The sequence below is a fragment of the Podarcis vaucheri genome (genome assembly GCF_965113315.1).
Source record: "Podarcis vaucheri genome assembly, chromosome: 18".
NCBI classification, from domain to species: domain Eukaryota; kingdom Metazoa; phylum Chordata; class Lepidosauria; order Squamata; family Lacertidae; genus Podarcis; species Podarcis vaucheri.
The window spans coordinates 12913297-12941091 of record NC_138756.1 but is presented as its reverse complement, the minus strand read 5'-3'; the positions used below and the strand labels follow the sequence as shown (position 1 = coordinate 12941091).

The 27795-nt window shown below is 52.9% G+C and overlaps 3 protein-coding genes across 4 annotated transcripts; 2 read left to right on the top strand and 1 right to left on the bottom strand.

The window, feature by feature from the left end:
* Positions 1 to 186: 186 nt before the first annotated feature.
* On the bottom strand, positions 187 to 3225 carry VMAC (vimentin type intermediate filament associated coiled-coil protein; the record flags this gene model as incomplete). Its single annotated transcript, XM_082206937.1, has 2 exons — positions 187 to 2276; positions 3026 to 3225. 2 exons carry the CDS (start codon positions 3223 to 3225, stop codon positions 1946 to 1948), a joined length of 531 nt encoding a protein of 176 aa, XP_082063063.1. The 3' UTR covers positions 187 to 1945.
* A 291-nt stretch (positions 3226 to 3516) lies between these two features.
* On the top strand, positions 3517 to 7919 carry NDUFA11 (NADH:ubiquinone oxidoreductase subunit A11). The gene is made up of 4 exons (XM_082206932.1): positions 3517 to 3668; positions 4992 to 5084; positions 5714 to 5836; positions 7618 to 7919. Exons 1-4 carry the CDS (start codon positions 3587 to 3589, stop codon positions 7728 to 7730), a joined length of 411 nt encoding a protein of 136 aa, XP_082063058.1. The 5' UTR covers positions 3517 to 3586; the 3' UTR covers positions 7731 to 7919.
* A 4348-nt stretch (positions 7920 to 12267) lies between these two features.
* On the top strand, positions 12268 to 26976 carry LOC309522819 (excitatory amino acid transporter 1-like). 2 transcript variants are annotated; one of them, XM_082206431.1, is made up of 12 exons: positions 12268 to 12287; positions 13501 to 13591; positions 16105 to 16160; positions 17476 to 17723; positions 19466 to 19603; positions 20277 to 20481; positions 20603 to 20645; positions 21278 to 21675; positions 22450 to 22683; positions 23824 to 24018; positions 24407 to 24541; positions 26285 to 26976. In XM_082206431.1, the coding sequence occupies exons 4-12, from the start codon at positions 17504 to 17506 to the stop codon at positions 26484 to 26486; spliced, it is 1770 nt and encodes a 589-aa protein (XP_082062557.1). In that variant the 5' UTR covers positions 12268 to 12287; positions 13501 to 13591; positions 16105 to 16160; positions 17476 to 17503; the 3' UTR covers positions 26487 to 26976. The 2 variants fall into 2 exon arrangements, with proteins under 2 accessions (XP_082062557.1, XP_082062558.1); XM_082206432.1 differs by lacking the exons at positions 12268 to 12287; positions 13501 to 13591 and adding an exon at positions 15043 to 15180.
* The last annotated feature ends 819 nt before the right edge of the window (positions 26977 to 27795 follow it).

Sequence of the window (27795 nt, the reverse complement as noted above, 5' to 3'; positions counted from 1 at the left end):
TTTCCAGACCTTCGATTTGGGGGCAGCACTCGGGGACTGTGGCAAAAGAAGCCCCCCCCCCCCGTTGACCAGTGGCACAGACACCCCCAAACAGCTGGGTGCTTTTTGCTTGAGGAAAAAACCCCCACTTGGCACCTGAAAACGAGACTGATTTGGCTAGGAACAAAGACTCACAAAGCACACAGATTCTGAGTATAGCAAAATAGGTTTATTATTGGCTCCAGTGGAGGAGGAACGGTTTTAAATAGAGGTTTCCGGTGTAACAAAATCCCCCAGTTATAGGCACTTGAAGGTGAAGCCAGGAGCAAGGTTGACCCGTGAATATGGTAACAGTCGTGGAGCGGAAATGAAACTGATTCTGCGCTCATAATTCCTTAAGAACACAGTCTGTCTCTCAAGCTGTGGATTGATGGGTAAGTCAAGGAAATGGGTACAAAAAAAACAGAAATGGAGGCATAAAAGGAAGTTGGAAGGAGCAACCAGTGGTCATCTAGCCCAACCCCCTGGGCACTGCAGGAATGGAAGTGAAAGAATCCCTGACAGATGGCCAAGGGAAGAGAATCCGCTACCATCCAAGTCAGTATTGCCAGCACGGACCGGCAGCAGAACGCCGGGAGCCCTTGAGGTCCTTAAAAAAACGAAGCAGGAGGCTAGTCCTCATTGTTCGGAACTGAAGGGCTGATTGAAAGCCCTTCTTTCCTGTTAAGACACGTCGTTGGGGAAAAAGGAACATTATCTCCCATTAATGTGAATAGGAATCTAGAATGCTGCACTGATTGAAAAACAAGTTTCCAGATCTCATGGTCTCGCTGGTTCAAATCGGGACATGTAAAATGGCCTTGCATGGAGTTGGAAGGGGCTGAGCCCGGGACGTTCTGCATGCAGGGCACGCGCTCCCAGCACCCTCTTTTTAAAGCTAAAACCAAGCTTCCAGACCTCATGGTTCCCAATGAAGGCTGCGAGAGGAACCTAAGAAACTAGCTTTCTCCCGTCCTTTTTAAACAGGCACCCGGGGCTCCTTCTGCATACCAGGCACGTGTTCTGACCCCCTTGCTGGGGCTTGCTCCCTGCACTTATCTGAGGTGGGGGGGGGGAGCTGCCGCAGGGACTGTAACGGCCCCCCACCCAGCCCAGGAAAATCGGTGCACAGCGAGATCAGATTCCTGTATTTCTGGGTCGGAATAGCTCATGAGACTCTCGGGGTTGCGAGTTCGAGCGAAAGATCTCTGCGTCGCAGGGGGTTGGACTAGATGACCCCACCCGGGGCTCCCTTCCGACCCGCAGATCGGCAAGATTCCTCCAGACGAGTTAACGCAGAGGGGAAGTCACAGTCAGTCCCACAGGAGACCTTCCCTTTAAAATATTTGGTGCTGGTGGTGCAGAATCGGCCTCCCCCCCCCGTCCCCCTATCTCCACCCAGAGCACCCCAGAATTACTGCGCTCTGCCCCTCGTGAGTCGCGGCTGCTGAGAAATACACAAAAGCGACCCGGTGAACCTGCGGAACTCGCTGCCACAGGAGAGACCCCGCAGTCTGGATGGCTTCAAACAGAGGACAGGGGCAAATCCCTGGAAGGGGAGAAGAGGGCTATCTATATGGCTCCTAAGCCAGGAACGACTCTGCTCTGCTTCTGGGGCCAGAGACGCTTCTTAATCGCCAGCATTCGCACTCGGATCCGGTCTTCCCAACCGGCCGGCATCCTGTGAGAAGAGGCAGCCAGATGGGTCCCCTGTGTGGCCTGATCCTGCAGGCTTCCCCGAACCCCCCGCTTTCCAGGAACGCTCATTCAGCTGCCGTCAAAGAGAGAAGTCAAGTCGCTAGTCCTCAAGCAAATTGTCCTGAGGGCGAACCAGAGATGCCAGGAGGAGGCAAATAATTCCAAAACGTCTGCCTTCAACAGGGGCCGCCGCCAACTCCGGACCCCCAACAGCGACTCGCACCCGCGCTCAGACCGTCGTCCCAAAAAGCGCCATGTCCGAATCCTGGGGTTCGCTGCCCAGGGAGAAGTCCCTGGCGCCGTCCGGGATGCAGTTGGAGTCCGGCAAGAGGCCGCCGGAGTCCGGGGAGTCGTCTCCGCCGTCAGGCCCCAGCCTCTCCCCTTCGGACATCTGGGCCAGGAGGGTCTCCAGCACGGGCCGGCAGCGGCAGATCTGGCCCAGCAGGCGGCTGCGGTGGCGGAGGCGCAGGATCAGGCCGTCCTTCTCCCGGATGAGGCCCAGGAGCTCCTGCACGCGCTCTTCGGACGAGCGGAGCTGCTCCTCCAGGGCGGCGATTTCCCTTGAGAAAGGAGGAGGGAAAGCGGCAGTCAGGTTGGGCGGTGCGGGGATTGAGGCGCTAGTCCTCAATGTTTCGTCTTTCTTCCCACCCTGCCTCTCTCTCGAAAAAGGGCTGCAAATGTTTCCAAAAGGGGAGCCTTCTGACAGCCCCCCCCTTTTTGTGGGGAGGGAGAAGAGAAAGGAAGGAAGGAACGCTCCTTCCCTCCTCCTCTGCGAAACCCACTAGTCCTAACGGCCCTTCAGCTTGGCTCCTTTACTCCCCAAGGCATCTCTCTGCCCTTCTCCTTCCCCCGCCAAGGTGCTAGTCCTCATGGCTGCCTACCTGCCCTGCCTCTTCCCTCCTCCTCTGCCCAAGGCGCTAGTCCTCCAGGTCCATCTCCCTGTCATTCCTCTTTCCTCCTTCCCCCACTAAGACGCTAGTCCTCATGGCCCTGACCCTTGGCTTCTTCCATCTCCCTGCCTCTTTCCTCCTCATCCCAAGGTGCTAGTCCTTCCCATCGGCTCCTTTACACCCCAAGATGCTAGTCCCCAAGATCCATCTTCCTACCTATCCCCTTTCCTCCTCCTCCTCTACTGAAGGCGCTAGTCCTCGTGGCCCTTCGGCTTTGCTCCTTTACCTGCCAAGGCGCTAGTCCTCACGATCCATCTCCCTGCCCTTCTCCTCCTTTACTTCTCTAGGCGCTAGTCCTCGTGGCCCTCCATCTCCGGCCCCCCTCTCCCTCCCTCCCTCCCTCCCTCCCTCCCTCCTACCTCCCCTTCTGGCTCCCGATCTCCTGCAGGGCCCTGCGGGTCTCGGCGTCCTTCCGGATGAGGCTGCCGGCCTGGCCCCGCACGGTCTCCTCGGCGGCGGCCAGGCGCGCCTCCAGCTCGGCCACGCGCCCGTGCAGCGCCGCCAGGTGCGCGTTCGCCTCCCGGATCTGCACCGGCGTCGGAGGAGAGGAGGACGCCATCGCCCCCCCAAGACCCGCCCCCGAGACCCGCCCTCGGCCAATGGCGCCTCGCCCCCGGACTCCGGGAGCCAGTCACGGGCCACGCCGCCCACGCACGCCCCGCCCACCCACCCAGGCCCGGCCACGTCCTGGGCGGAAGCGAGGGAGCCGCTCTGAGGCCCAGCCAATGGCCTGCCTCCGAGGGGGAGGAACCTGCGGCACGACGGACCAATCAGAAGCGTGGAAGCCTCTTCAGCCCGCCCGCGCCCCGCCTTTCATTGGCCGGCCCCTGCATCAATCCCGCTTTCCGCAGCAGCCATTGGTCCCGCCCCGCCGCGAGAAGTGAACCCGCCGGAGTCTCGCGAGAGCGGCCGCCGCCAAGATGGCTGACTACTGGGACATCCCTGAGGGCACCGACTGCGGCCGGAAAACTTGGCTCACGACGCGGCTCGGGGTCATTCTCGGTGAGGAGGCGGCGGCTCGGGCGGGCGGGGGGAGGCGCCGGAGGGCGGGGAGCCGCTCGCCCCTCTCCCGGAGCCACTCCGGAGTCACTCCGGATTAGCCGCGTGCACACGAACCGGAGCGAGCTGGGCCCCGAGGCAGCTGCTAATGGGCCCTCGGTCCCGCTTTGCGGCGCGTGAAGGGGGAGGGGTGTCAATTCGGAGTGACTCCGGATTAGCCCCGTTCACGCCAATGGGAGTGGGGGGGGTTGGGTCAGCTTTGGCCCGGAGTCAGACGAGAGGCTCTGTTCACGCGGGGCAATGCATTCGGGGCAATGTGGTGAAGGACCCCCCCCACACACACACACACAGCACAAATCCTTGGGTCAATTCGGAGTGACTCCAGATTAGCCCCGTTCACACCAACCGAAGCGCGTTTGGGGGTGGGGACCAGGTTTTGCCCTGAGACGGACGAGAGGCTCTGTTCATGCTGTGCGATGCATGGGGGGGGGAGATGTGAGGAAGGGCACCCCCCCCCCAGGACAAATCCTTGGGTCATTTTGGAGTGACTCCGGATTCTGCCGTTTTGGCGCGGGATGAGAGCCCCTGCTTGCCTTTGGGCGCAGTCCTTGTCCAGGGCCAATTTGAAGGGCATATATAAACTAAAACATAATCCAGGGTTAATTTAAAGGGCGTATAAACCTGAAAGTAAACTTTCAATAAAAAATACGTTGTTAATAATAATAATAATAATAAAACAACCCAGGAAAGTTTAGCTCCTGGTACAGTCAGACTAACCCAAGAAAACAAGCGGGAGGCGCAGTTCTTTGGGGTCTTGAAAGGAGGACGGGTGGCCCATAAAATCCATTTTTCCCGTTAGAATTTAAGGGAGGACCAGTTTTTTAAAAGCAGCTGAAGGTACATTATATTTCTCTTCAAATAAGATTTATTATTTTCAGAAGATAAACATAGTAAAAAAAAGAAAAGATGAACAATAATAAAGACAAACAAGGTATATTATATTTCTGGCTTGTGGTTTTAGACCAGGGGTCAGCAAACTTTTTCAGCCAGGGGGCCGGTCCACCGTCCCTCAGACCTTGTGGGGGGCCGGAATATATTTGGGGGGAAATGAATGAATTCCGATGCCCCACAAAAAACCCAGAGATGCATTTGAAAGAAAAGGACACATTCCACTCCAGTAAAAACATGCTGATTCCTGGACCCTCCGAGGGCCAGATTGAGAAGGCGATGGGGCCGCACCCGGCCCCTGGGCCTTAGTTTGCCTATCCATGTTTTAGAAGAATAATAAAGAATGCAAAAATGCCCAATTTTTCTGTTTTCCTGCAGGTCTGGTGGGCTCTGCTTACCGCCTCACCCTGTTCCCGTCCGAAACGGCCCTGGGGGCCTTTCAGAGGGCGACCACCGGAACCGTCACCATGGGTAAGTCCCGCGCGGACTCTGGTCGGCAGCAGTCCAGCCCCCTTGATATTTGGGAGAGGAGAATGAGAAGCTGTGCTTATTCATGTAGATAAGGGAACCTCTACATAAGGATGTAGTTAGCATTAAATCTAAATAATAATAATAATAATAATCAGTGCTTTTTTCTGGGGGGCAGTGCAGGGGTACGCAGACCCCAAACATTTTGTGAATCTAACTTTGGCCACATTGAGGGGCAGTATTTCAATCTGAATAGGACAATATATTTTTTTAGAAAAATAGGACTGGTGATAATCATTTTATTATTTGTCCCCCACCGCCACAAATAAAGTTCTACTTATAGCTGGCTGTTCTGTAATTAATTCAAACTTCCTTCGCGATCAAACCAGGGCAAGGTCGAATGGAGAAGCTCTCAAACTCTGGGAGCGAAATCTGAACTTTGCTGGGGGGGAGGGGGCAGCACTGCTGTAGGAATATTAGGGCTGCCTTATATAGAGTCTGCTTAGTTCAGTATTGCCTACATGGGCTGGCAGCAGCGGCTCTCCCAAGAGGCTCTAACCAGATGAAGTGCTGCTGTATTCTCTCGATTTCTTCTCTTCCCTCCCCTCCGCCTGTTTTTTTTGTCTCTGCAGCCACCTTGGGGGCCGTATTCGGGGTCACCACTTGCCTCAGCGCCCAGCTCCGGGACAACCCAGAGGACCCCAAAAACTATTTCATCGGAGGCTGCGCCTCAGGCGCCATCTGGGGAGCCAGAGGTCGGTCCCGATGCAAATTTGGCCAATTTGGGATGATGCCATGCTTCCCTTTTCGTTCTTGCCATTTCCCCAGAGACCTCCCCAAAGCACGCCGGCGTTCCCGTCCGTGCAAGGAAGGGATCCCCCCCAAAAAATAACTAAATGGGAACTGGTCTTTGGTCACCTGGGGAATTTGGGAACAAAAGGAAACCGTTCCGTTCTCCTGCAGGTTTCTCTCTGCGCTGTGCGCTCCTCTCGCCGGCCTCAATTGCTGGCTCAGTTTTTCCGCAGTAGCAGTAATAATAATAATAATAATAATAATAATAATAATAATAATAATAATTTATTATTTATACCCTGCCCATCTGGCTGGGTTTCCCCAGCCACTCTGGACGGCTTCCAGCAAAATATTAAAACACAATAATTCAGCAAATGTTCAAAGCTTCCCTAAACGGGGCTGCCTTCAGATGTCTTCTACAAGTCAGATGGTTGTTTATTTCCTTGACATCTGACGGGACGGCGTTCCACAGGGCAGGTGCCACCACCGAGAAGGCCCTCTGCCTGCTTCCCTGCAACCTCGCTTCTCACACTGAAGGTGCACCAGAAGGCCCTTGGGATGGTCAGATGGTTGTTTATTTCTTTGACATCTGGCGGGAGGGCGTTTCACAGGGCAAAAATGCACCAGAAACCCCATTAATTGCTGCGAAGAGAAATCCCCTGAACGGTTTCTCCTCCAAGCCCCGATTCCCATTGAAACGCAGATTCCGGAGGCTGTAATTGCACTTCTCTGATTAAATGCTTGTTCCGAAAAATTTGGAATCGCCTCCCAGGATTCCTGCTCCATTTCCAAGTCTGTTTCCCCAAATACACTTTGACCCCGTATTCTGTTGCAGAAGGGCTCTGTATATTTGGGGAACTGCTAGATTATTATTATTATTGTTATTATTGTTATTATTGTTATTATTGTTATTATTGTTATTTATTGAGATGTGCATGCTGCCCTATGAAAATAGCAATGCAGCGAAACCTTGGTTTTCAAACAGCTTAGTTCTCTTACGTTTTGGCTACCGAATTTTGAAAACCCAGCAGTAAGCTGAAGGTGCCTTGCCAAGGCGCCAGCCTGCAGTTCCTTTTCCATGCCCCTTTCTTCTCTAATCCTCTTTCCAAGGCATCCAAGTTTTTTGGCCCTCCCAGTGGCAGAGAGTTCCACAGTCTGACCACGCTCTGCGGGACAACGGGCCTTCTCTCTCTCTCTTTCTTTTTGGAGATAACATTTTATTCATTTCCAAAAATAACATAGCAACAAAATAACAACACTACATGAAAAAAGTAAACCTCATAAACGAATTTTTAAGCCGTCACTTTGCTTGACTTCCCTCCGCTCTCCCTCTTGGTTCCACTCTTTAGTGCATGTTTATGCATGTCTTTAAACCCTATATTCTTAATGATCCCATTTTGAACCTTCTTTGTCTTGTTACAGGTGACTTTTAAGAGTTCTACTAATGTAAATATCTGTATACAAAGCTTAACCTTGCAGGCATGGCCAAACTCGGCCCTCCAGATGTTTTGGGACTACAATTCCCATCATCCCTGACCCCTGGTCCTCTTAGCTAGGGATGATGGGAGTTGTAGTCCCAAAATACAGTTCCCATCATCCCTGGCCACTGGTCCTGTTAGCTAGGCCTGATGAGAGTTGTAGTCCCAAGACAGCTGGCGGGCCGAGTTTGATTGCCTTGAACATTTCTCCCTTTCCCCCCGAATTCAGAGTCCTCTCACCTCTCCTCTCTCTCTCTCCTCTTCAGCCCACAGCTTCGCCACCGGCACTGCGGCCTGCGTGGGCCTGGGCTCGGCCGCCTTCCTGGCCAAAATCGGCAAGAAGGAAGGCTGGCGCTGGCTGGGGCCTCCCGAACTCTGAACCCGGAGCTGCCCTCTCCGTCCTCCGAGCGAGGCGCACGATCGCCACCCACCACGTCCCGGGGCGTGGACCGCGGGGCAGACAAGGACTTAGCGGGAAACCCTCGAAATCCCGGCGCCCTGAGCCGGCCGTCCCGGGGGAATCGGGCCCTGCAAATAAAAGCGTTGACCCTGTGCGGTCCCTGCAAAATTCCTCTTTGTGACTTCCTATCCAGACAGACCCTAAAACTCTTAAAATGTGTCTTTAAACACATTGGGTTGTCCCCGTCCCCCCATTTTCTCATTTTACATAATTTTTTATTTTTAATAATATTTATTGAGTTTCCCATTTTAGCAATCCAACAGAAACCACATTAAAACATTCCAAATTATGACACAATTTTAAAAAGCCAAATTATATATCTTTGGGTGCCTTCCTGTGCTCTGAAGATTGGGGTGTGATAATCTAATACTGTACTGCACTCCTTAATTAGTCCAAGTAGTCATTTTACAAAATCATAACAATATAAATTTGCGCGGCCAATCTGGAATACCGAAACTCCTTGCTTTCTTTCCCTTAAAAAAATGTTTAGAGGTACTCTCATTTTGACCCGAGAGAATCACCAGCAAATGGAAAAAATAAAAGTACATGGACAAAAGTACAAATGATTCACAAAATGTTTAGGGTATGTGTCTCCCCACAAAAACAGCACTACCGAAACTTCATGTCCCCCCCTCTCCCCCTTCCTGCAGTTCCTTATATTGTAGATATTTCCACCGCAAATCCGATTTAAATCTATTGGTTATTTTATCCTTGAAAATCTATTAAAACAGAGGATGTTCCAAATGTCCGCAGGCCTACAGCTTCACGGTCCCATATGGGTGGGGTATTTATTATTATTATTATTATTATTAATACTACTTCCCCCCTGTCAAGAGCATCGTTCAGATTGTGTGACCCCCTATATGTGGGGAAATGACACGGTAGAGAGGCTGCTGCAATCAGGTAGTATATTTACAAACAGCAACAACCATGGAAAACTGGATGGGAAGTTGATAAAACAAAAGTATAAATTACTATGGAATTTTTTGTGGAAATTGAATAAAACATTATAAAAGAGAGGGGAGATAGCTGGGTAAAATTCAAAACAGGAGCAGCGCATTTATTCAAAATCCAGGTCCTTGTAGCTCCATATTGCCCACACAGGCCGGCAGCATCTCTTCGGGGTTCGAGGTCTTTTCCCCCGTGTTCTGCCCGGGTCAAACCACTTCTGTTTCAAAGAAGACCCACAGCTCTGCCGTAGAAGAAGTTTGACCCGGGCAGAGCTCGGGGGAAAGACCTCGGACCCTAAGGAGCTGCTGCCGGCCTGTGTGGGCAACATGGAGCTACAAGGACCAAGGGTCTGGCTTCTTTTAGACCAGCGGTTTGAAAAACTCTCCCATTTATGGAGGGCAATTTGAATAGGGAGCTGCCAGGCTTGCGGGAGCGCCAGTCTCAGAACTGCAGCCCCACACTGACCGGCAGCAGCTGCTCTCCAGGGTTTCAGATTTCGGGGGGGGGGGGATTTTCAGCCCTACCTGGAAAGGGGTTCAACCTCCTGGGGGGCTCTAACCACCTTCCCCTCGCCTGGTGGTTTTCTTCGAAAGGGGTAGACTGCTCCTGCGCCAGGAGGCTCTATTCCACTATTTGGGGAGCGCAGACCCCGGATGGGGCGCAAACACCCCCCAAAGCCTCTCTGTCTCCCCACATGGTGCCCCACACCGTCCTTGAACCCCAACTGTGCCTCTCCCCCCCCTCCTGGCTGGAGGATGGCGAAGCTGGTGCCAATCTACCTACATTCTGTATTTTTCTGTGCAGAAGATATATTTCCCCCCCTTTTTAAGTTTAAAACATCTTGGACTATTGCGATTATTTTTAGAAATATAATTTTTATTTTATGTGTAATTATTTCATATATAATTATCTTATATATAGTGTTTATTTCTTAATTTTGGGCTCAAAAAATAGGAGCCGTCATACACAGGAAAAGACTTGTGATATAAATATAATTTATGTGTACTTCTTCATTTTGGGCTCCAAAAATATGGGAAAATATGGTACTTGCGAGGTAGAGAGGTGGCTGCGGACCCCCGGCCCCCCGGCCCACTTTGCAGCAGGGTCACCCCCCCTCCCAGGCCTTCGCCCCCCATGCTCCGCTCACTGCACCCCACTGCCCGTGGGGAAAATCCTACCCCTGGCATGCGCCCCCCAGGCTAAAAAGGGCTCCCCCGCCCCAGACGATTGGGGCTGGAGGGGAGTGCGGCCCCCGCCCGCCTCTGCCCTAGATGCCCGCCTTGCCGTGCACCAATTAAATCTTTTAATAGCCCCTCGGAGGCCCCGGGTGCGGATTCCGTGGCACACTTCTGCCCCCCCCCTCTTGGCACCAGGAACGGGGCTGCCCCACGGCCAGGGCACGTGAATCCGGGAGGGCTGGGGCGCCAGGGGAGGTGCCCCCTTTTCTGCCCGGCAAATCAGGCCCCCGGCCTCGTCCCGTCTCTATTTTTGGGCCTCCCCGCTTTATTCAGGGCGTGTGACGTTCCCGGGTCGGCATCTCCGGGGAGACGCGGCCTAGAAGTCATGGCGACTTTGAGCTGCCGGCCTGGATCAGAAATCCGGCAGGATCGGGCCCCCAGGGGTCCCCCCTCGAAGCCAGGATCCTGACCCCCCCCCCCAAAACGGGACGCGGACTTCAAGAGCCTCCTGTCCTTCTTTGGCGGACGAAGGTAGAGCCGAGTTCGAGGGCAGGGAAGGAAGCTCACAGGCCGATGAGAGAGCCCCGAGGGCCAGGTCGGAAGCTTTGGGGGGCCGCAAAAGGCTGGAGGGTCCAAACCGGCCCCTTGGAAAGCAGATCTTTAAATCTACTCGCATGCAAGAGGCTCGATCTTGGGATCACCAGTTCGAATCCTGTATTTGGGCAAAAAGATTGGGGTTGGGATGGATGACCCTCAGGGTCCCTTCCAACTCAGCAGTTCTATGATTCTCATCGATTATTATAATGAATAGATATAATTAATAAATGTGTGTAATGCCCTTAATCCGCTTTGAAAAGGGGCGATTTGATAGGGCCCCCGACTCCTCATGTATTGGGGCCAATTTTTATTTTTATTATTATTAATTATCATCATCATCATCATCTTCTGTGTTTGGACCTGGAAGGCTCAGGAGGAAAACCGAGACGAATCCAAGATGGTTGGATGCCGGGATCTGTGCTTGGCCAAGGCAGGTCTTGTGGCAGGGAGTTCCCCAGTTTACCCAAGTTGCATCTTCCAACCTCCCGCTTCCCGGGAGGCCCACAAATTCTGGTTTTGTTACCCGGGAGGCAGGAAGAGCTTTTGCCTACCAGGCAGCGGGTGCGAGGGGCGGGGCGGGCTTCCCAATCCTGTTTCCTGCCCCTGCCCCGGGTGCGGATCCTGACTCCCGAGCAACTGCCTCAGGGCTTCTTCCGCTGCTGCTCTGAGGTAGACTGGCTCTGTCCCTGGAGGCTCCGTTTAGGAACCTGCCACCTCTCCTCGCACCCAGGTCCCCCCTCCCCAGAACAGAGTGCATGTGCGAATGGGTTGCGCAGCCTCGGGGGCAACTGATTCCTGCGGGTCGCTTCTCAAGGGGAAAGGCCAACTGCAGGCCCAGGCCACACTCTGTGCGTGCTCAGAAGTGGCCCTTTCATGCAGGGGGAGAGGCGGCTGGCAGGCTTAGGCGGTGCACGCTCTGCGTATGCCCAGAGGCACCCTTGTCCATCCATTGCTGCAAGGGGAGAGGTGGTTAGCAGGCTTGGGCAGGGCCCACTCTACATATGTCCAGAGGCAGCCTTGTCCTTCCTTTGGGACTCTGCGTATGCCCAGAGTCACCCTTTCATTCCTTTCCGGGGGGGGAGCTGCACGCTCTGCGTATGCCCAGAGGCCCCCTTGTCCTTCCTTGGGCAGGCTTGGGCCAGGCACCCTGCGTATGCCCGGAGACACCCTTTCCTTTCTTTCAAGGGGGAAAGCTGCACGCTCTGCGTATGCCCAGAGGTGCCATTGTCTTCCTTTGCTGCAAGGGGAAAGGAGGCTAGCAGGCTCCGGCTGGGCGCGCTCTGCATATGCCCAGAGGCACCCTTGTCCTTCATTTGGGAGGCTTGGGCCGGGGGCCCTGCATATGCCCAGAGACACCCTTTCCTTTCTTTTAAGGGAGAAAGCTGCATGCTCTGCATATGCCCCGAGGCGCCCTTGTCCTTCCTCTGGCAGGCTGGGGCCGGGTGCACTCTGCGTATGCCCAGAGTCACCCTTTCTTTCTTTCCTGTCTTTCAAGGGGGGAAGCTCCACGCTTTGCGTATGCCCCGGGGCTCCCTCCTCCTCCTCCTTCTCCGCGGCGTCTGCCCTGCCCGCCCCGGGGAGCTGGGAGGCGGCCCTGGTGGCGGCCAATGGGCTCCGGGGAGGCGCGCCTCCGCCTCCGCGCGCCGGGCGGGCAGGCAGCAGCAGCGGCAGCAGCCGCCCAGGAAGCGGGAGGCGCGGGCGGGCAGCAGCGCACGTGCGGACGGGGAAGGAGCAGCAGCAGCCCGGCCAGGTAGGGCAGCCGCCGCTTCGCCCCGTTTCCTTCCCCGCCTGCACGCCTCCCGGCCTCCTTCACACGTGACGCGTGTCTAGGGGGGGAGGAAGGGGGAACCCCCACCCGATGGGAGTGAGGAGGGGGCGGTGGGAGAGGAGAGGGGGCGCCATTGCCCCCTCCCGCAAGAGGGTTGCCTAGGGGGCGGAGGGCCGAGGCTCCCCACCCCCCCAATTCCCGCGTCCTCCTCTCTTTCTCTCGCCCCGTTGTTGGGTTTGCACTGCTTGCTTTGCTTAGGAAAAGGGAGAAAGATATTTTGTATTTTCGTTTTGTATTTTATATTTTTGTTTTGTAGTTTTCTCTATAAGCCTTAATGTTAAATATAAATATAAACATAAATATAAATATAAACATAAATGAAGCCCTCCTTGCAGGGTCATTGTCAGGGGAAAGGGGAGCAGGAGAGATGGATGGGTGCCCCAGGGCCCCTTAAAAGTCATGGCTTGCAGGGAGTCAGGAGGGTGGGACATCTGTGGGGTCTGGCGACCTCAGGGGGGTCCCCCCAGCCCCAGCGTTGAAAGGGGGGTAGCCGGCCCTCGTGGGGTGAAATGATGAAAGCAAAATAGGGGAAGTCTCTTCCTCTCCAGGGAAGAAAGAGCGAGGAACATCTGCCCGGCGCTCCAGATGTAGAAGCATAGAAGGGGAGGGACCCCCAGGGGTCATCCAGTCCAACCCCCGGCAATCTTGGTCTCGAACTCACAACCCTGAGTTTCAGGCTCTGCCGACTGAGCTGCCCTGGCCAAGACGCCAGGAAGGATTCACTGGGGGAGGGAAAAACCCCACCTTCTGGGCCCAGTCTCAACTGGCAGCTTCTGCCTTGCAAAGGCGAGGGTGCTCTGCATGCAGAAGGTCTTGGGGTCCGCCCCCAGGCAGGGCCGGGAAAAGACTCCCTGCTCAAAACTGTGGAGAGCTGCTGCTGCCAGCCAGTGCTGGCAGTGGTGAGCTAGGTGGGACCTCCTAGCGGGAGAGTGGCTGCCAGCCAGTGCAGGCTTTATGGAGCTAGCTGGGCCGATTTCAGCTCCGTTTAAACGAGCCGCCTGTTGATAAAATTGAGGACCAGGGGAGGGCAGGTGCTTGGCATGCGGAAGGTTTCCCAGGTCCTGCTGCCAGTCAGTGCAGGCTGTATTCAGCTAGGCAGAGCAATGGTCCAAGGCAGCTTCTTCCATTCCTTCAGCTTGTATTCAGACTCATGAGGACCGGCATCTTGGGAAAGACCGGAGCTCAGCGGTCAAGCACCTGAGTGCAGAAGGCCCTCCCCCTTCAAGGTAGGACAGCCGCTTCTGCCAGCCAGTGCGGGTGACACAAAGCAGATCTCCATGCCCTTCTTCACAGCGCTGAGGACTAGAAACTCGGCTTTTAAGAGCACCCCCTTTGCCCAGCACCAGAACAGGTGTTCTGCATGCAGAAGGTCCAGCGGTTTGGCGTTGCTGCGCCCGTCCCTTGTCACCCTGCCGGTCAGTGCCGGCAACACCAATGGAGAAGCCCTCTGCGCCTGCAGCCTTTTGCAGCTGCCCGACCTTCTGCCCTCAGAGCGCCTTCCCTGCCTCTGCGTATAATAATAGAATGGCATTTGCTCTTGACTTTGAACAGACAACAAACGGTCCCGATCCGCTGTTTTGGGGGCCCTTTTGGCTCCCAAATTCTGACTTTTGCAGGGTTTCTGCGCAGGGAAAGATGGAGGCTCCTTCCCTGACGCAGGAGGGAGTACATTCCTGCATGCCTTCCTTTTTATTTAATCTGGAAGCGCTTTTTATTTTTTCTCGGCAGCAGCGGGTGTAAGGTTTCAAATCCTCCTGGCGAAACGGCTTTGGCAGGAGCCAGGAAATCCTGCTCCCAGACTCCAGGTCCGTTTTCCCTGCAGGCGCTCCCCACGTGCTCAGAGGACCCTTGGGGCCCCGTGCCCAGGCCTCTCGGGGGGGGGGGCATCTCTGCTCCTGTGTTTCCTGGCTGCCAGGCTGATAATTTGGAGCCTCCCTGGACTTTTTACAGTCCTGTAAAATGGGAACAGGCCCCGGGTTGTGGGGAACGGAGCAAAGAGGCAGGACGATGGATCCATTTTATTCATTCCGCCTTCGTTCTCCAAGGAGGTCGAGGCGGCATGAGTAATAATAATAATAATAATAATAATAATTTATTATTTCTACTCCACCCATCTGCCTGCAGTTCTCCCTCATTTAATCCCCACAACAGCCCCGCGAGGTAGAACACTTGCGACTTAACAATTGAGAATCCGAACCCAGGTCTCCCTTTTGATTACGTCCATAACGGCCTCCGATTCAATGCAGAACAGTAGAAGCATAAATATAAAACACAAATTTCCCCTCTAGCCCACCCACCGGATTCAGCTCTGCGGAAGGATTAATTCTGATTAGGTTATTTCCCCCTTTCGCAAACTGAAATTCCTTTTTTTGCAAGTTGCCATCTTTTCTTTTTAAGCGATCCAGCTTTTTGAAATTTGCAAAGGACCGCATGCCTGGTTTTCCCCCTCCGGAAGAAGCCAGATCGTGGTTTTGAATTGGGGAGGGGGCTGCTTGGAAGCAACCCGCCCCCAGGCCCATTCAGCCCCCCCCCCACGTGTGGGTCTAGGGGGCTGTGCCTTCATCTCCGCTCCAGATTCCCTGCACCTTCCGGGGAGATGGCCTTGGCAACAGACTCTCTCCTCCGGATTGGGCCCCTCTCCGCATCTCTCCCCCCCCCCCGTTCCCTCCCCAGGCGTGGGCACACAGCCGCTCTGCCCCCCCCTTTCCGATCTCGCCTGCTTTGTTCGGAGGTGGTCCTTCCCTTCTTTGCATCCAGAGATTTTTTGCGAGGAGAGAGAGCGCAAGAGCTTGTCCGTCTGGGGCGGAAAGGATTTGTGAGTAAGCCATGCAGGGAAAATGGGGGGCACAGAAATAGGGGGGGACGGTGGGGGGGGACTTTGCATGCCCACATGCGGCCGCTGATGCCCTGAGCGTCGCAAATCGCTTTGCCGCCTGGAAGGGAGACAGCAGCGCCCACAGTTGGCCAGGATTTGAGCCCCAGAGCCCGTTTCCAGGAGCTCGAATCCGGAAGCATTCCCTGCCTCGGGAAGCAGAAAACGGCTGCCAGGGAAGGAGCCCCCCCCCCTCTGTTCTTTTCTGCCCCAAATCTCCGTTTTGCTTTAATTTCATTGCAATCCAATGCTGGCATTGCCATTTGTTCTGCGCCGTATGGCATGTTGCAATTTCCTCTCCGTTGCAATTTTCCATTCATTGCGCGGCACGGGATTCCAGCGCTGGGCTTCCGCCGGTCCTATCCTGCTTCTTATCCTCCGAGGGGGCGCCCCACATCTCGCTTGCACCCCTGCGAGGCGGTTCTCCTGCTCCTGCTCCCTTAAGGGAGCCTCCCCTCCCAGGCACAGTCTACCTGCCATTGCCAAACAACAGCCCTTCTCTGGGTGCTGTGGGCAACAGAAACCCAGGACGGACCTTTCCAAAAAGAAAGACAATCTGGCCTCTCCTTCTAAGCTGGGGACCACATGCCCTCATGCGCGACCTTCCGAGGGCCGCCTAGCTGGGGTTCCCTCAGGGTTGGGCTGGATGACCTTTGGGTTCCCCCTGTCCAGGAACCTAGAGCAACAGATCCACGGCGGCCGGAGCTGCCCTGAGCCCTGGGCTTGATCCCGCCCCTCCATCCCCAGGCTGGCGCAAGAGGGTTAAGCTCCTCTCCCGGCGTCCCACGGGGGGCCCCAAGCCCCACGCGCAGGGCTGGCGCCGCCTCCTCCCTCCAAGCCTCACCCGGACTTCTCTTTCCTTGCCAGAGCTCAGCAGCGGCGGAGGCGAGAGGTTTCCCTGAGCCTGGCAGAGGCTCCTCCAGGTAAGCCACGGATCTGGGCCGCCCCTCGCCCCTCCCAAGGAGCCCCACATAGCGCCCAGAGGTGGATCCGCTAAAGGGGTCTGGCCTGTCCGGAGAGGCCGGTCTGCGTTTCAGACGGCTGGAGTTTAAAATCCCGGCTCCCCCTGCCAAGCCCGGTCTTGGCATGCCAGCCGTGTCCTCGGGTGCCCTCAGGGCACTCGCCCGGCCGGCGGAGCCTCAGTCTCCCCCTCCGGGAAATGGGCCTGTTGCTTTTCGCCCAGAGGTCGCACCAAGGGGTTTTCTGGGAGCTGGTTCTGGTCGGCGGTTTTAATTGGGGCGACCCAACTGGGGCAGAGGCGCAGCCCTGATTCCTGCCTTGCAGCGGGTTGGGCTAGATGTCCGCCGGGTCCCTTCGCTGTCAATTATTCTGGGAGTCAAGGGGTTGGACTGGATGACCCCTGGGGACCCCTTTCCATGATTCGACGACTTATCCTAACATTGGAATGTTAGAAATTAGCTGGTTTTGGCCACTGAGCGCAAGAAAAACTTTGCTGCAGACAGACTGTCTGCTGAAAAGGATTGATTTTGGATGCTGAAACATTGATTATTATATTTTACGCCGGCTGGTGCCTTGTTCCTGCTTTGTCCCTCACAGCAGGGCTGGTTTGCTTTTTAAACCCAGGAGAAGGCAGCGCCTGGAGATTTCTAATGTATGCTTAGAAATATCTACCGCATATAAAACTCTTGTATTTCAGGTTAATCCTTTAGGACTTTTAGAAGGTATAATGATATGACAGTTCTGAAGGGTCTGTCAGTAAAGCACCAAGGTATGGAAGGAAGGAAGGAAGGAAGGAAGGAAGGAAGGAAGGAAGGAAGGAAGGAAGGAATTAGATGGGGAGGGAAGGAAGGAAGGAATTAGATGGGGAAGGAAGGAAGGAAGGAAGGAAGGAAGGAAGGAAGGAAAGAAAGAAAGATTAGGTGGCGAAGGAAGGAAGAGAAATTAGGTGGCAAAGGAGGGAAGGAAAGGAAGGAAGGGGAAAAGAAAGAAGGAAGGAAAGAAAGAAAGAAAGATTAGGTGGCAAAGGAAGGAAGGAAGGAAGGAAGGAAGGAAGGAAGGAAGGAAGGAAGGAAGGAAGGAATTAGGTGGCAAAGGAAGGAAGGAAGGAAGGAAGGAAGGAATTAGGTGGCAAAGGAAGGAAGGAAGGAAGGAAGGAAGGAAGGAAGGAAGGAAGGAAGGAGGCAGGCCAGTCCCCCCCCCCCTGTGGTTTTTCCTGGTCTGGCGGGCTTTGGCTGCTTTGATCCCCCCTGGCTCTCGTCTTCTTCTCCCCGAACCCAGGTCCCCGGGGTGCTGAGGGGCCCCCGCGATGGGTGAGCGCCAGGCCCGCGCCAACAGCCTGTTCCTGAACGAGGAGGAGTCCAAGGCGCTGGGGCCGGGGGGCGGGCGGGGGCAGCGCCTGCGCCATGTCCTGCGCAAGAGGGCGGCCCGGGCCCAGGCCAGGATGTACGCCGTCACCCGGGAGAGCGTCCGCAGCTGCCTGCAGAGGAATGCCTTCGTCCTGCTCACCATCACTGCTGTCCTTCTGGGTAAGGGGGCGCAAAGGGGGGGCTTGGGGGTCCCTGCATAGCCTCAGAGGGGCGTCTTTTGGGTGCCAGGGGTCCCACCCGCAAAGCCCCTTGCGGTCCCAAGAGAGCCCTGATTTTGCAAAGAGTGGACCGGCGGAACTCCCCGCTACAGGATTTAAAAGAGGACCGGGGAAATTTGCGGCGTGCGCGGCTTCTCCCAACCAAATTGCAATGGGGGAAACTGAGGCACAGCCCCGGATCTTTGCCGGAGAACAAAGGGCTCTTTTCTGAGAAAAGGGGGATCGCCGGATGAAATCGCGAGCAGGATTCGAATCGTGGGCCGCTGAGCGATCCCCCCGCTTCTCTGAAAGGGCATCGTCGCTAGGAAGAGCCAGGCTGTGGGGTGGGTGGGTTAAGGCTCTTCCTTAACATCTGACCCCCTCCAAGCCACAAGGTGACCACCCAAAATGGACTCCCTCTGGGGTTGGGATGGATGACCCTTGGGGAGCCCATCCGAATTCAAGCCTGGGGTTGCTTAACCCAGGAACCCCGTCAAAGAACTGCAGCCAGGGCAGAATAATAATAATAATAATAATAATAATAATAATAATAATAATAATACCCTCCACATCTGGCTGGGTAAGGTTTGAGGTTCCACATCTGCCCCCTGGAAAGCAGATAATGCGCTGCTTTCTTTAAATCCAGAATGCGTAGCTCAGTCGGCTCGAGACTCGACCACAGGGACACGAGTTCGAATGCTGCGCTGGGCAAAAGGGGGTTGAACTAGATGAGCCTCAGGGGTCCCTTCTGGGAGATCTGGGGATCGGCCAGCTCCGGACGGGGAAGGCTGCCGCCCCGCTTTGCGTGTGTGGGTCAGATTAAGCCGGTCACGAGCTGCTTGCAGGCTGACGCCAAACGGCTCCCGCTTCCTAAACAAAAATAAAAATTAAGAAGAGAGGGAGAAAAAGAGCCAGAAAAATTTGCAAGGATTACAGAGGATTGGGAGGGGAAAAAACTCTAGCGAGCTGCAGAGAGGAGATCTGCTTCGCTCGCTCCGCTTGCAAGATCTCAAAAAAGAATGATATATTTTTTAAAGTTTATTTTTAAAACTTTACAAAAATAATTTAAAGTTTTGCAGTTTACATTTCCTAATCTGGTCTCTTTGCAGTTCATCTCAATTTCATATATTTTCGTTTTTATTCCTTCCCCAAATTTGTTGCATCCTGGTCTGGGAATTAATTGGCTTGCAGGGAAAGAACTGCATGAAAACTCTCTATTTTATTTTATTTTTAAAAAGGGAAATATTTAAGCTCTTCTTTAAATATCTCCCCACCTCCCCTTTCAAGTATACGCAAGCAGCACTTCCACAAAGGGAAATATTAAATGTTTGATGTTTTATCAAGTTTTTAATATTCTATTGGGAGCCGCCAATAGAATATTATTCTTATTCTTATTCTTATTCTTATTCTTATTCTTATTAAGCAGGTGAAAGGCGGACAAAATAACCAGCCAATATTCTTGAAACACAACTAAAAATTCGATAAATAGTTTGGGTTTCTGAGCTCTGTGGGCCCACGTCCAAATTGGCTAAAGAAGGGATTTAAGTGACTTTTCAAAGTCCGGGACTCCGGTTCCCATCATCCCCTGCGAGTGCGTTCAGGGGACCATGGGAGTTGTAGTCCGCCTCTGGCTCCAAGGTTCCGGGCGGCACTCTGCCCATGCCTCCGGGAGCGGATCTCTGAGCCCCTCCTTCCGCCCCGCAGGGGTCACCCTGGCGCTGGCCCTGCGGCCCTACAAGCTCACCTTCCGGCAGGTGAAGTACTTCTCCTTCCCCGGGGAGCTCCTGATGCGAATGCTGCAGATGCTGGTCCTGCCCCTCATTGTCTCCAGCCTCATCACAGGTGAGCGGGTGCGGGGGGACGACGACCCGGCCGGGCGGGCCAGGAGGGGGATCCTTGGCACTTTTGCACGGGGGAAACGCGGGCGGGCGTGTCGTATAAATGCATATAAATGTCAATGTCTAATGTTTAAATAAACATAACTATTTAAATATAAGCAATTAAAATCAGATTTGGATTTGATGACTTATATTTAAATATTCGCTTTGAATTAAATTACTTGTATTTAAACTTTGAATTTGAATTTAATGGCTAATATTTAAATACTTTGAATTTCAATTTGAATTTCAAATTTGGATTTCGTTACTTGTCTTTAAACCTTTACTTCGCATTTGAATTTCATTACTTACATTTACTTCGCATTTGAATTCCAAATTTGAATTTCATTACTTATATTTAAACATTTACTTTGAATCTCAATTTCAAATTTGAATTTCATTACTTATATTTAAATATTTATTTTGAATTTGAATTTCATTACTTATATTTAAACATTTTCTTCGCATTTGAATTTATATATATTTAAATATTTGCTTTGCATTTGAATTTCATTACTTATACTTAAACATTTTGAATTTCAATTTCAAATTTGAATTTTGTTACTTCTATTTAAATACTTATTTTGAATTTGGAGTTCCAATCAAGATCTCGTTTTCCCTCTGGTCCCGCCCGGCAGGCATGGCGTCTCTGGACAGCAGCGCCTCGGGCAAGATGGGCTTCCGCGCCGTCGTCTATTACATGCTGACCACCCTGATTGCCGTCTTCATCGGCATCTTCATGGTCCTCATCATCCACCCCGGAAAGGGCAGCAAGGACTCCCTTCACCGCCAGGGGACCGTCGAGCAGGTCCACACCACCGACGCCTTCCTGGACCTCGTCCGGTGAGCGGGACCCCGGGGGGTCATCCAGCCCAACCCCGGAAAGGCAGGGCTCCCAGCTGAACCATCCCGGGCAGGCAGCCCACCCAAATAATCTGCTTTTCTTTCCCCCTTCCGTCCGCAGGAACATGTTCCCCCCGAACCTGGTGGAGGCCTGCTTCAGACAGGTAAGAGGGGCGGGTTCCCCGTCTCGCCCCATCCAGTGTAGTGGATCCGGCTCGGTCTTAAGACTGTTGCTGCCGGCCAGTGTAGGTGAGATTGGTGGAGCAGGCAACGGTCTCCCGAGTTTGTATTCAATCCACCCCTTGATTTGAATTCGTGAGGACTGGATCCTTCCTCGCTTGGACTCGGGGCTAGACCACCTGCCTGAAACCGTGGAGGGCCGCTGCTGCCGGTCCGGGTGGGCCATATTGCGCTTGATGGGTCGGGGAACAGATTCCTGAGTCTGTATTAAATGAGTCCCTTGAATCTGAATCATGAGGACTGGATCCTTCTTCTCTTGGGTCAAGACTAGACCAACTGTGTTGGGGGTCTGAAACGCTGGAGAGCTGCTGCTGCCAGCCAGTGCTGGCACTATGGAGCTCCACGGGCCAGCCAGTAGATTCCGGAGTTTGTATTCAATCAATCCCTTGATTCGAATTTGTGAGGACTGGATCCTTCCTCCATTGGACTCAGTACCAGCCCACGTGCCTGAAACCCTGGAGAACTGCTGCTGCCAGCCAGTGCAGGCACTATGGAGCTGAATGGGCAGCTTTCCTGCTTTTGCATCAAACCAATCCTCTGTTTTCCCTCTCCCCAGTACAAGACCCAGTACAGCGTCAGAGTTGTCAACCGGACCCTGGCCAGGGAAGCCCCCACCGCCGCCCCCCAGGCCTTGCCCCATAACGGCAGCACCAGCCTCTCCGCTGCTGCTGCCGCCCTGGCTTCACCCCCCTCGCCGCTGCTGCCGCCTGAGAACGCCACTGGCACCTGGCGCAACGTCTCCCAGGCGCTGGGCGCCCCCCCGGAGGGGCTGAGCTACGAGGAGGTGGTCCCGGGCGCCGGGTCGGTCAACGGAGTCAACGCCCTGGGCCTGGTGGTCTTCTCCATCTGCTTTGGCCTGGTCATCGGGAACATGAAGCAGAGGGGGCTCCCCCTGCGGGAGTTTTTCGACTCCCTCAACGAGGCCATCCTTCGCATGGTGGCCGTCATCATCTGGTGAGCGTCGAACCCGGGGATCTCCCCCTTCAAATGCTTTTTGTTGAGATTTAAGAACACCAACACCAACCAACGAAAACATCAAGTCTTATTACATAATAATAATAATAATAATAATAATAATAATAATAATAATAATAATTTTTATTTATACCCCGCCCTCCCCAGCCAAGGCCGGGCTCAGAGCAGCTTACAAGCAATAATCAAAACAAGTTGAATGATTACAACTTAAAAACAAAATGAAAATACAACATTGAAATATTAAAATGCAGCCTCATCGCAGGAGGAGAAGGAAAAGAAAAAAGAAAGAGAGGGAGGGAGGGAATCAAATGGGCTCCAAGCCAAAGGCCAGGTGGAGCAACTCTGTCTTGCAGGCCCTGCGGAAAGAAATCAGATCCTGCAGGGCCCTGGTCTCATGAGACAGAGCGTTCCACCAAGTTGGGGCCAGTGCTGAAAAGGCCCTGGCTCTGGTTGAGGCTAATCTGACTTCCTTAGGGAGTTCCTTCAAAGTGGTTTACAAGAAACAAAATAAAATTCTCAGTAAAAAGAGCTGCTTCAAAAAATAAGAATTAAAATCAACCTGGTGTGCTGGAGCTGCCTGTCAGTGCAGACAGCACTGATCTCAGTGGCCTGGCTAGCCTCAAGGACTAAAGCCTTGCTTTGCTTCCCAGAGGCCCACAAGCCACAAAAATCAAAATGGTGATTATGAGCAGCTGGCAGAGTCTCTGGCTGGTCCTGATCCCCCCGCGTGGGGCGCCCTTCTCCCCCCCCCAGGTACGCCCCCATTGGGATCCTCTTCCTGATCGCAGGCAAGATCCTGGAGATGGAGGACCTGGCGGTGATGGGGGGCCAGCTGGGCATGTACACCCTGACAGTCATTGTGGGGCTGCTGGTCCACGGCCTCCTCGTCCTGCCCCTCATCTACTTCGCCGTCACCCGCAAGAACCCCTGGCGCTTCGTGGGGGGGCTTCTCCAGGCCCTCGTCACCGCCTTCGGGACCTCCTCCAGGTAAGCAGGGGCCAACCCCGGGGGCCGGGGGGCCGGTTTGGGGTGGTTGTGCCGCCCTTCCTGGCACCCTGAACGGATCAGGCCCAATGCCGGATTGACATATAAGCTCAACAAGCTCTAGCTTAGGGTCCCACTCTCTTGGGGGGCCACAAAAAAATTAAAGGAGAAAAAACCCTGGATGTACATTTCCAAAATAAAATCTTTCTATCATCTATCTATCTAATCTATCTATCTATCTCTCTATCTATCATCTCTCTCTCTCTCATCTGTCTATCATCTGTCTATTTTTCTAACTTTCGATCGATTGATCATCTATCTATATCTGTCTGTCTATCTATTTAGCTATCTATCATCTATCTATCATCTGTCTATCTGTCTATGTTTCAATCGATTGATCATCTATGTCTGTCTGTCTGTCTATATCTATCTATCTATCTATCTATCTATCTATCTATCTATCATCTATCATCTAGCTATCTATCTGTCTATCATCTAGCTATCTATCTATCATCTCTCTCTCATCTATCTATCTGTCTATCTATCTGTCTATCATCTCTCTCTCTCTCATCTATCTGTCTATCTATGCCAGTACTGGATTTACATATAAGCCAAACAAGCTCTAGCTTAGGGCCCCACTCTCTTGGGGGCCCCCAAAAAATATTAAAGGGAAAACCCCTGGATGTCCATTTCCAAAATATAAGATAAAAGCAAATAAAATAAAACCTACATCCAGCAACCGTGTTTTGTGTTGTGTCGGCTCCTCGGGTGTAAGTCATGGGCCCCGTCTGCTCCCTCAAATATCCCTGCCTTGCTCCTTTCTACATATAGGGTGCCGACATTCTGCATGTGCAAATGTGCAAATCTTTAAGCAGAAAACGAGCTTGCTCCCTTAAACCCTTTAAGATTGCTCAATTTGGGGGGGAGGTTTTGCAAAAAAAAAAAAAAAAGAGGAACCTTTGTGTCCCAATTTTCACTGGCCAGCCTTCTGCAACTACAGTTCCCAGGGTCCTCTGGGGGGAAAGGAGCTGCGGGTGCAAATCCCCTTCGGACCTGGACCCCGGGGGGGGGGTGAGGGTGGTCTACTCTGCGTAGGGTTTCAGTCTCGCTCACCCCGGGGCCGCCCCGCCCTCCCTCCCGCAGCTCGGCCACGCTCCCCGTCACGTTCCGGTGCCTGGAGGAGAACAACGGCGTCGACAAGAGGGTGACGCGCTTCGTCCTGCCGGTGGGGGCCACCATCAACATGGACGGGACGGCGCTCTATGAGGCGCTGGCCGCCATCTTCATCGCGCAGGTCAACAACTACGAACTGGACTTTGGCCAGATCCTCACCATCAGGTGTGGGGGCGAAAGAGGGGCTCCCTTCTTTCTTTCTTTGAAAAATATTTATGAAATTTTCCATTTTATTTACTGTATTTTTCCGTCTATAAGACTAGTTTTTCTCCCCTAAAAAAATTATGTCCAAAATTTGGGGGGGTCTTATATAGATTTTCCCCCATTTTCTTAAATCGAAGTCCCCCAAAACAGGGGACGTCTTATACATGTGGTCTTATAACAGTAATTTCCCATCTATTTCTCCCTTTTCCCTGACGCATTCCAAATTGTGAGCGCATTTTGAGCGCAGTGCTCAAAGGGACCCTTTGGCATCTTGGCCAAGGGACCCTCAAGGGACATCTAGCCCAACCCCGAAGCCCCAGCTCACCCAACTCCCTCTTGCTCTCTGCAGCATCACGGCCACGGCCGCCAGCATCGGGGCGGCCGGCATCCCCCAGGCGGGTCTGGTTACCATGGTGATCGTCCTGACCTCCGTGGGGCTGCCAACCGAAGACATCACCTTGATCATGGCGGTCGACTGGTTCCTGTAAGTCCCCGCGAGGCGGGAAGGGGGACGCTGCCTGCCTGGGCTGGAGGGATCATGTTTATTTATTTACTCATTTATTTTTCTAAAATAATTTTTGCTGGTTTTACACATCATCACGTTACGTCACCTCATATCCTCCTATTTTATCTCCTTGGCTCAACTGAGCCCGACGGCTTCCCTCCCTCCCATCTGACGGTTTACAAAATCAAACTTTCCATCTTTCCATTTCGCTTCGTTTCCCATCCGTGTTAAACCACGACCTAAAATATTGTATTACTCAACCCAGATAGGTAGCAATTTCATCTTGCAAATCTTCAGATAACCGTGCAAACGATGTTGATTGCTTACAGTTATCTTTCAAATATGATATAATTTTCATTTTATTTTTTAATGAGATTTTGCAGTTATGAATCGTGAGGCTTTCTCGACCGCTTTGGCCCACGGCCTTGGAGAAAATCAGAGAGGCAGCTTGTTTTTCAGGGAATGACCCCAGGTTTCTAGTCTTCAGGGTCCACTTGAAATAGGAGAATACGGAGCTGTTTTATATCGAGTCTGCTCAGTAGAAGGGGACCCCAGGGGTCATCCAGTCTGACCCCCCTCTGCAATGCAGGAATCTCAGCTAAAGCATGCATGGCACAGGACCTTCCAATCTCTGCTTTAAAAACCTCCAAGGAAGGGGAGTCCACCACCTTCCATCCCAAACAGCTCTCACTGCCGGAAAGTTTTTTTCCGGGAATCTCTTTTCCGGGAACTTGAAGCCACGGGTGCGAGTCCCACCCTCTGGAGCAGCAGAAAATAAGCTTGTTCCCTCTTCCATGTGACATATTAGAGGATGGCTCTCCTATCTCCTCTTTTCCGGGCTAAACACACCCAGCTCCTTCAAACGTTCCTCGTAAGGCTCGGTTTCCTGACCCTTGATCATCTCGGTCTCCCTCCTCTGCCCACCTTCCAGCTTGTCAACATCCTTCTTAAATTGTGATGCCCAGAACTCGACACAGGATTCCAGGTGTGGCCTGACCAGGGCAGAATAAAAAGGTAAAGGTAAAGGGACCCCTGACCATTAGGTCCAGTCGTGGCTGACTCTGGGGTTGCGGCGCTCATCTCACTTTACTGGCCGGGGGAGCCGGCGTACAGCTTCCGGGTCATGTGGCCAGCAGGACTGAGCCGCTTCTGGCGAACCAGAGCAGCGCACGGAAACGCCGTTTGCCTTCCTGCCGGAGCGGTACCTATTGATCTACTTGCACTTTGAGGTGCTTTCGAACTGCTAGGTTGGCAGGAGCAGGGACTGAGCAACGGGAGCTCACCCCGTCATTGCGGGGATTCAAACCGCCGACCTTCTGATCGGCAAGTCCTAGGCTCTGTGGGTTAACCCACAGCAGCACCCGCAGAACAGAGTGGGACTATGACTTCCCTTGATCTGGACACTAGACTTCTGTGGATGCAGCCTAGAAGAGCATTCGCCTTTTTTGCTGCTGCATCACACTGTGGACTCGTGTTCAGCTTGTGGTCCACTAAGACCCCTAGATCCTTTTCCCATGTCCTGCTAGTGAGCCAGGTATCTCCCATCCTATATCTGTGCATCTGGTTCTTCCTGCCGAAGTGCAGAACCTGACATTTGTCCCCATGTAAATTCATTTTGTTTGGGTCCATTTCTCCCATCTGCTGAGGTCCCCTTCAGCTTGCGGTCCACCCAGACCCCCAGATCCTTTCCCACCCCATCTTAGCTGCCATTTCGTCCCCCAGAGACCGTCTGCGGACCACCATCAACGTCCTGGGCGACTCTCTGGGCGCGGGCGTGGTGGAGCATTTGTCGCGCCACGAGCTGGAGCTGCAAGACGCCGACTTGGGGGGCGACTCGGGGGCTGAGGAGAACGAGAAGCCCTACCACTTGATCTACCCGGAAAACGACACCCACAAGCACCTCAGCGGAGAGACCGCGATGTGATGGCGCCCAGGAGGGGCCGGGGAGGCAGCCGGGGGCCGGGGCCGGGCCTGTCTGGATCGGAGCCATCAACCGACTGTGAAATGCCAAGGAGAGGCGCAGCCATCATCCTTATCCCCTTCCCCAAATTCTTCCCCCTTCCCCCATATTCTGATACATCATTACAGGCCAAAAAATGAGAGCAGGCAGCGACGGATCTCTAACGGTGACAACTTTGCACGAAAGGATCGGGATTCGAACTCGCGCCTCTCTCTCTCCGCCGCAGCGCCTCTTCTTTTGATCACGGGGGTTTCGACGTTATTTAAATCTGGTGCCAATATTCCTTTTTTGTGTTTCCCACCCCCTCCCCGAATCATGTTCATCCCCACTCCAAAAAAACAAACACTCGTCTTTCCAACACTTGAAGCGAAACACACTTTTTTTGTAAAAAGAAAGATTGTATAGATGTGATGCTTTACCGGCGTAGAAAATAAACGCTGTTTATTTATGATGACGGTCGGCACTTTTTTCCTAAACGTTTTGTGAATCATTTGTACTTTGGTCCATTTGCTGGATTTATTTCCCCTGCCGATTTGAACTATAAAATGGTGATTTTCTCAAGTCAAAGTGAGAGGACCACTAAATGTTCTTTTTTAGGGGGGGGGGAGCACTGAAGATGGTTATTAAAGCGGAGAATTATGAAATGTCCATGATGGGGGGGGGAATGGGATTGGGGTGGTTGGGGGAGCTACTGTAATCAGAATTTGCACCCAAGACCCTCTCCCCTTCGGCAAATTCCAGACACTGGGATTCAGGAGCAAAGCTGCCTCTGAAAGCAGAGTCACTGGCGCCATGGATGGTTTTCGCCTCTGATCCATTTTTAAATCCATCTAGGCTGACGCCCATTAGGGCCGGGAGATATATTGATATATCGTCCCTAACCGGTTTGAAGCCCATATCAGTTGCTCTTTTATAAATTTGGGGGTTGGGGGGAAGCTATTGGGTTGTCAGTTTAATTTTTATTATGTGTTTTGTGGTTTTATATCTTGGTTTTATTCCGTGAACCGCCCTGAGACCCTCGGGTACAGGGCAGTATATAAATAATAATAATAATAATAATAATAATAATAATAATAATAATAATAATAAAGGACATGAACCATGTGTCTGAAAAGGTATAATACAATGTAACACACATATATACACTGTAAAATTAAGTAAAATGATATGATATAATACAATACATACATATACACTGCAAAATAAAGTAAAATAAAATGATATAACACATAAGCACCGTAAAATAATATACAGTAAAATAAAACAAAGACAT

Bases quoted from the DNA above. Each gene is read 5' to 3' on its own strand.
- NDUFA11 (XM_082206932.1), top strand. From the start codon at position 3,587: ATGGCTGACTACTGGGACATCCCTGAGGGCACCGACTGCGGCCGGAAA. The intron at 5,085-5,713 runs GTAAGTCCCGCG...TTGTCTCTGCAG, and splicing joins CACCGGAACCGTCACCATGG to CCACCTTGGGGGCCGTATTC. The intron at 5,837-7,617 runs GTCGGTCCCGAT...TCTCCTCTTCAG, and splicing joins CGCCATCTGGGGAGCCAGAG to CCCACAGCTTCGCCACCGGC.
- LOC309522819 (XM_082206431.1), top strand. From the start codon at position 17,504: ATGGGTGAGCGCCAGGCCCGCGCCAACAGCCTGTTCCTGAACGAGGAG. The intron at 20,482-20,602 runs GTGAGCGGGACC...TTCCGTCCGCAG, and splicing joins GCCTTCCTGGACCTCGTCCG to GAACATGTTCCCCCCGAACC. The intron at 24,019-24,406 runs GTGTGGGGGCGA...TGCTCTCTGCAG, and splicing joins GGCCAGATCCTCACCATCAG to CATCACGGCCACGGCCGCCA.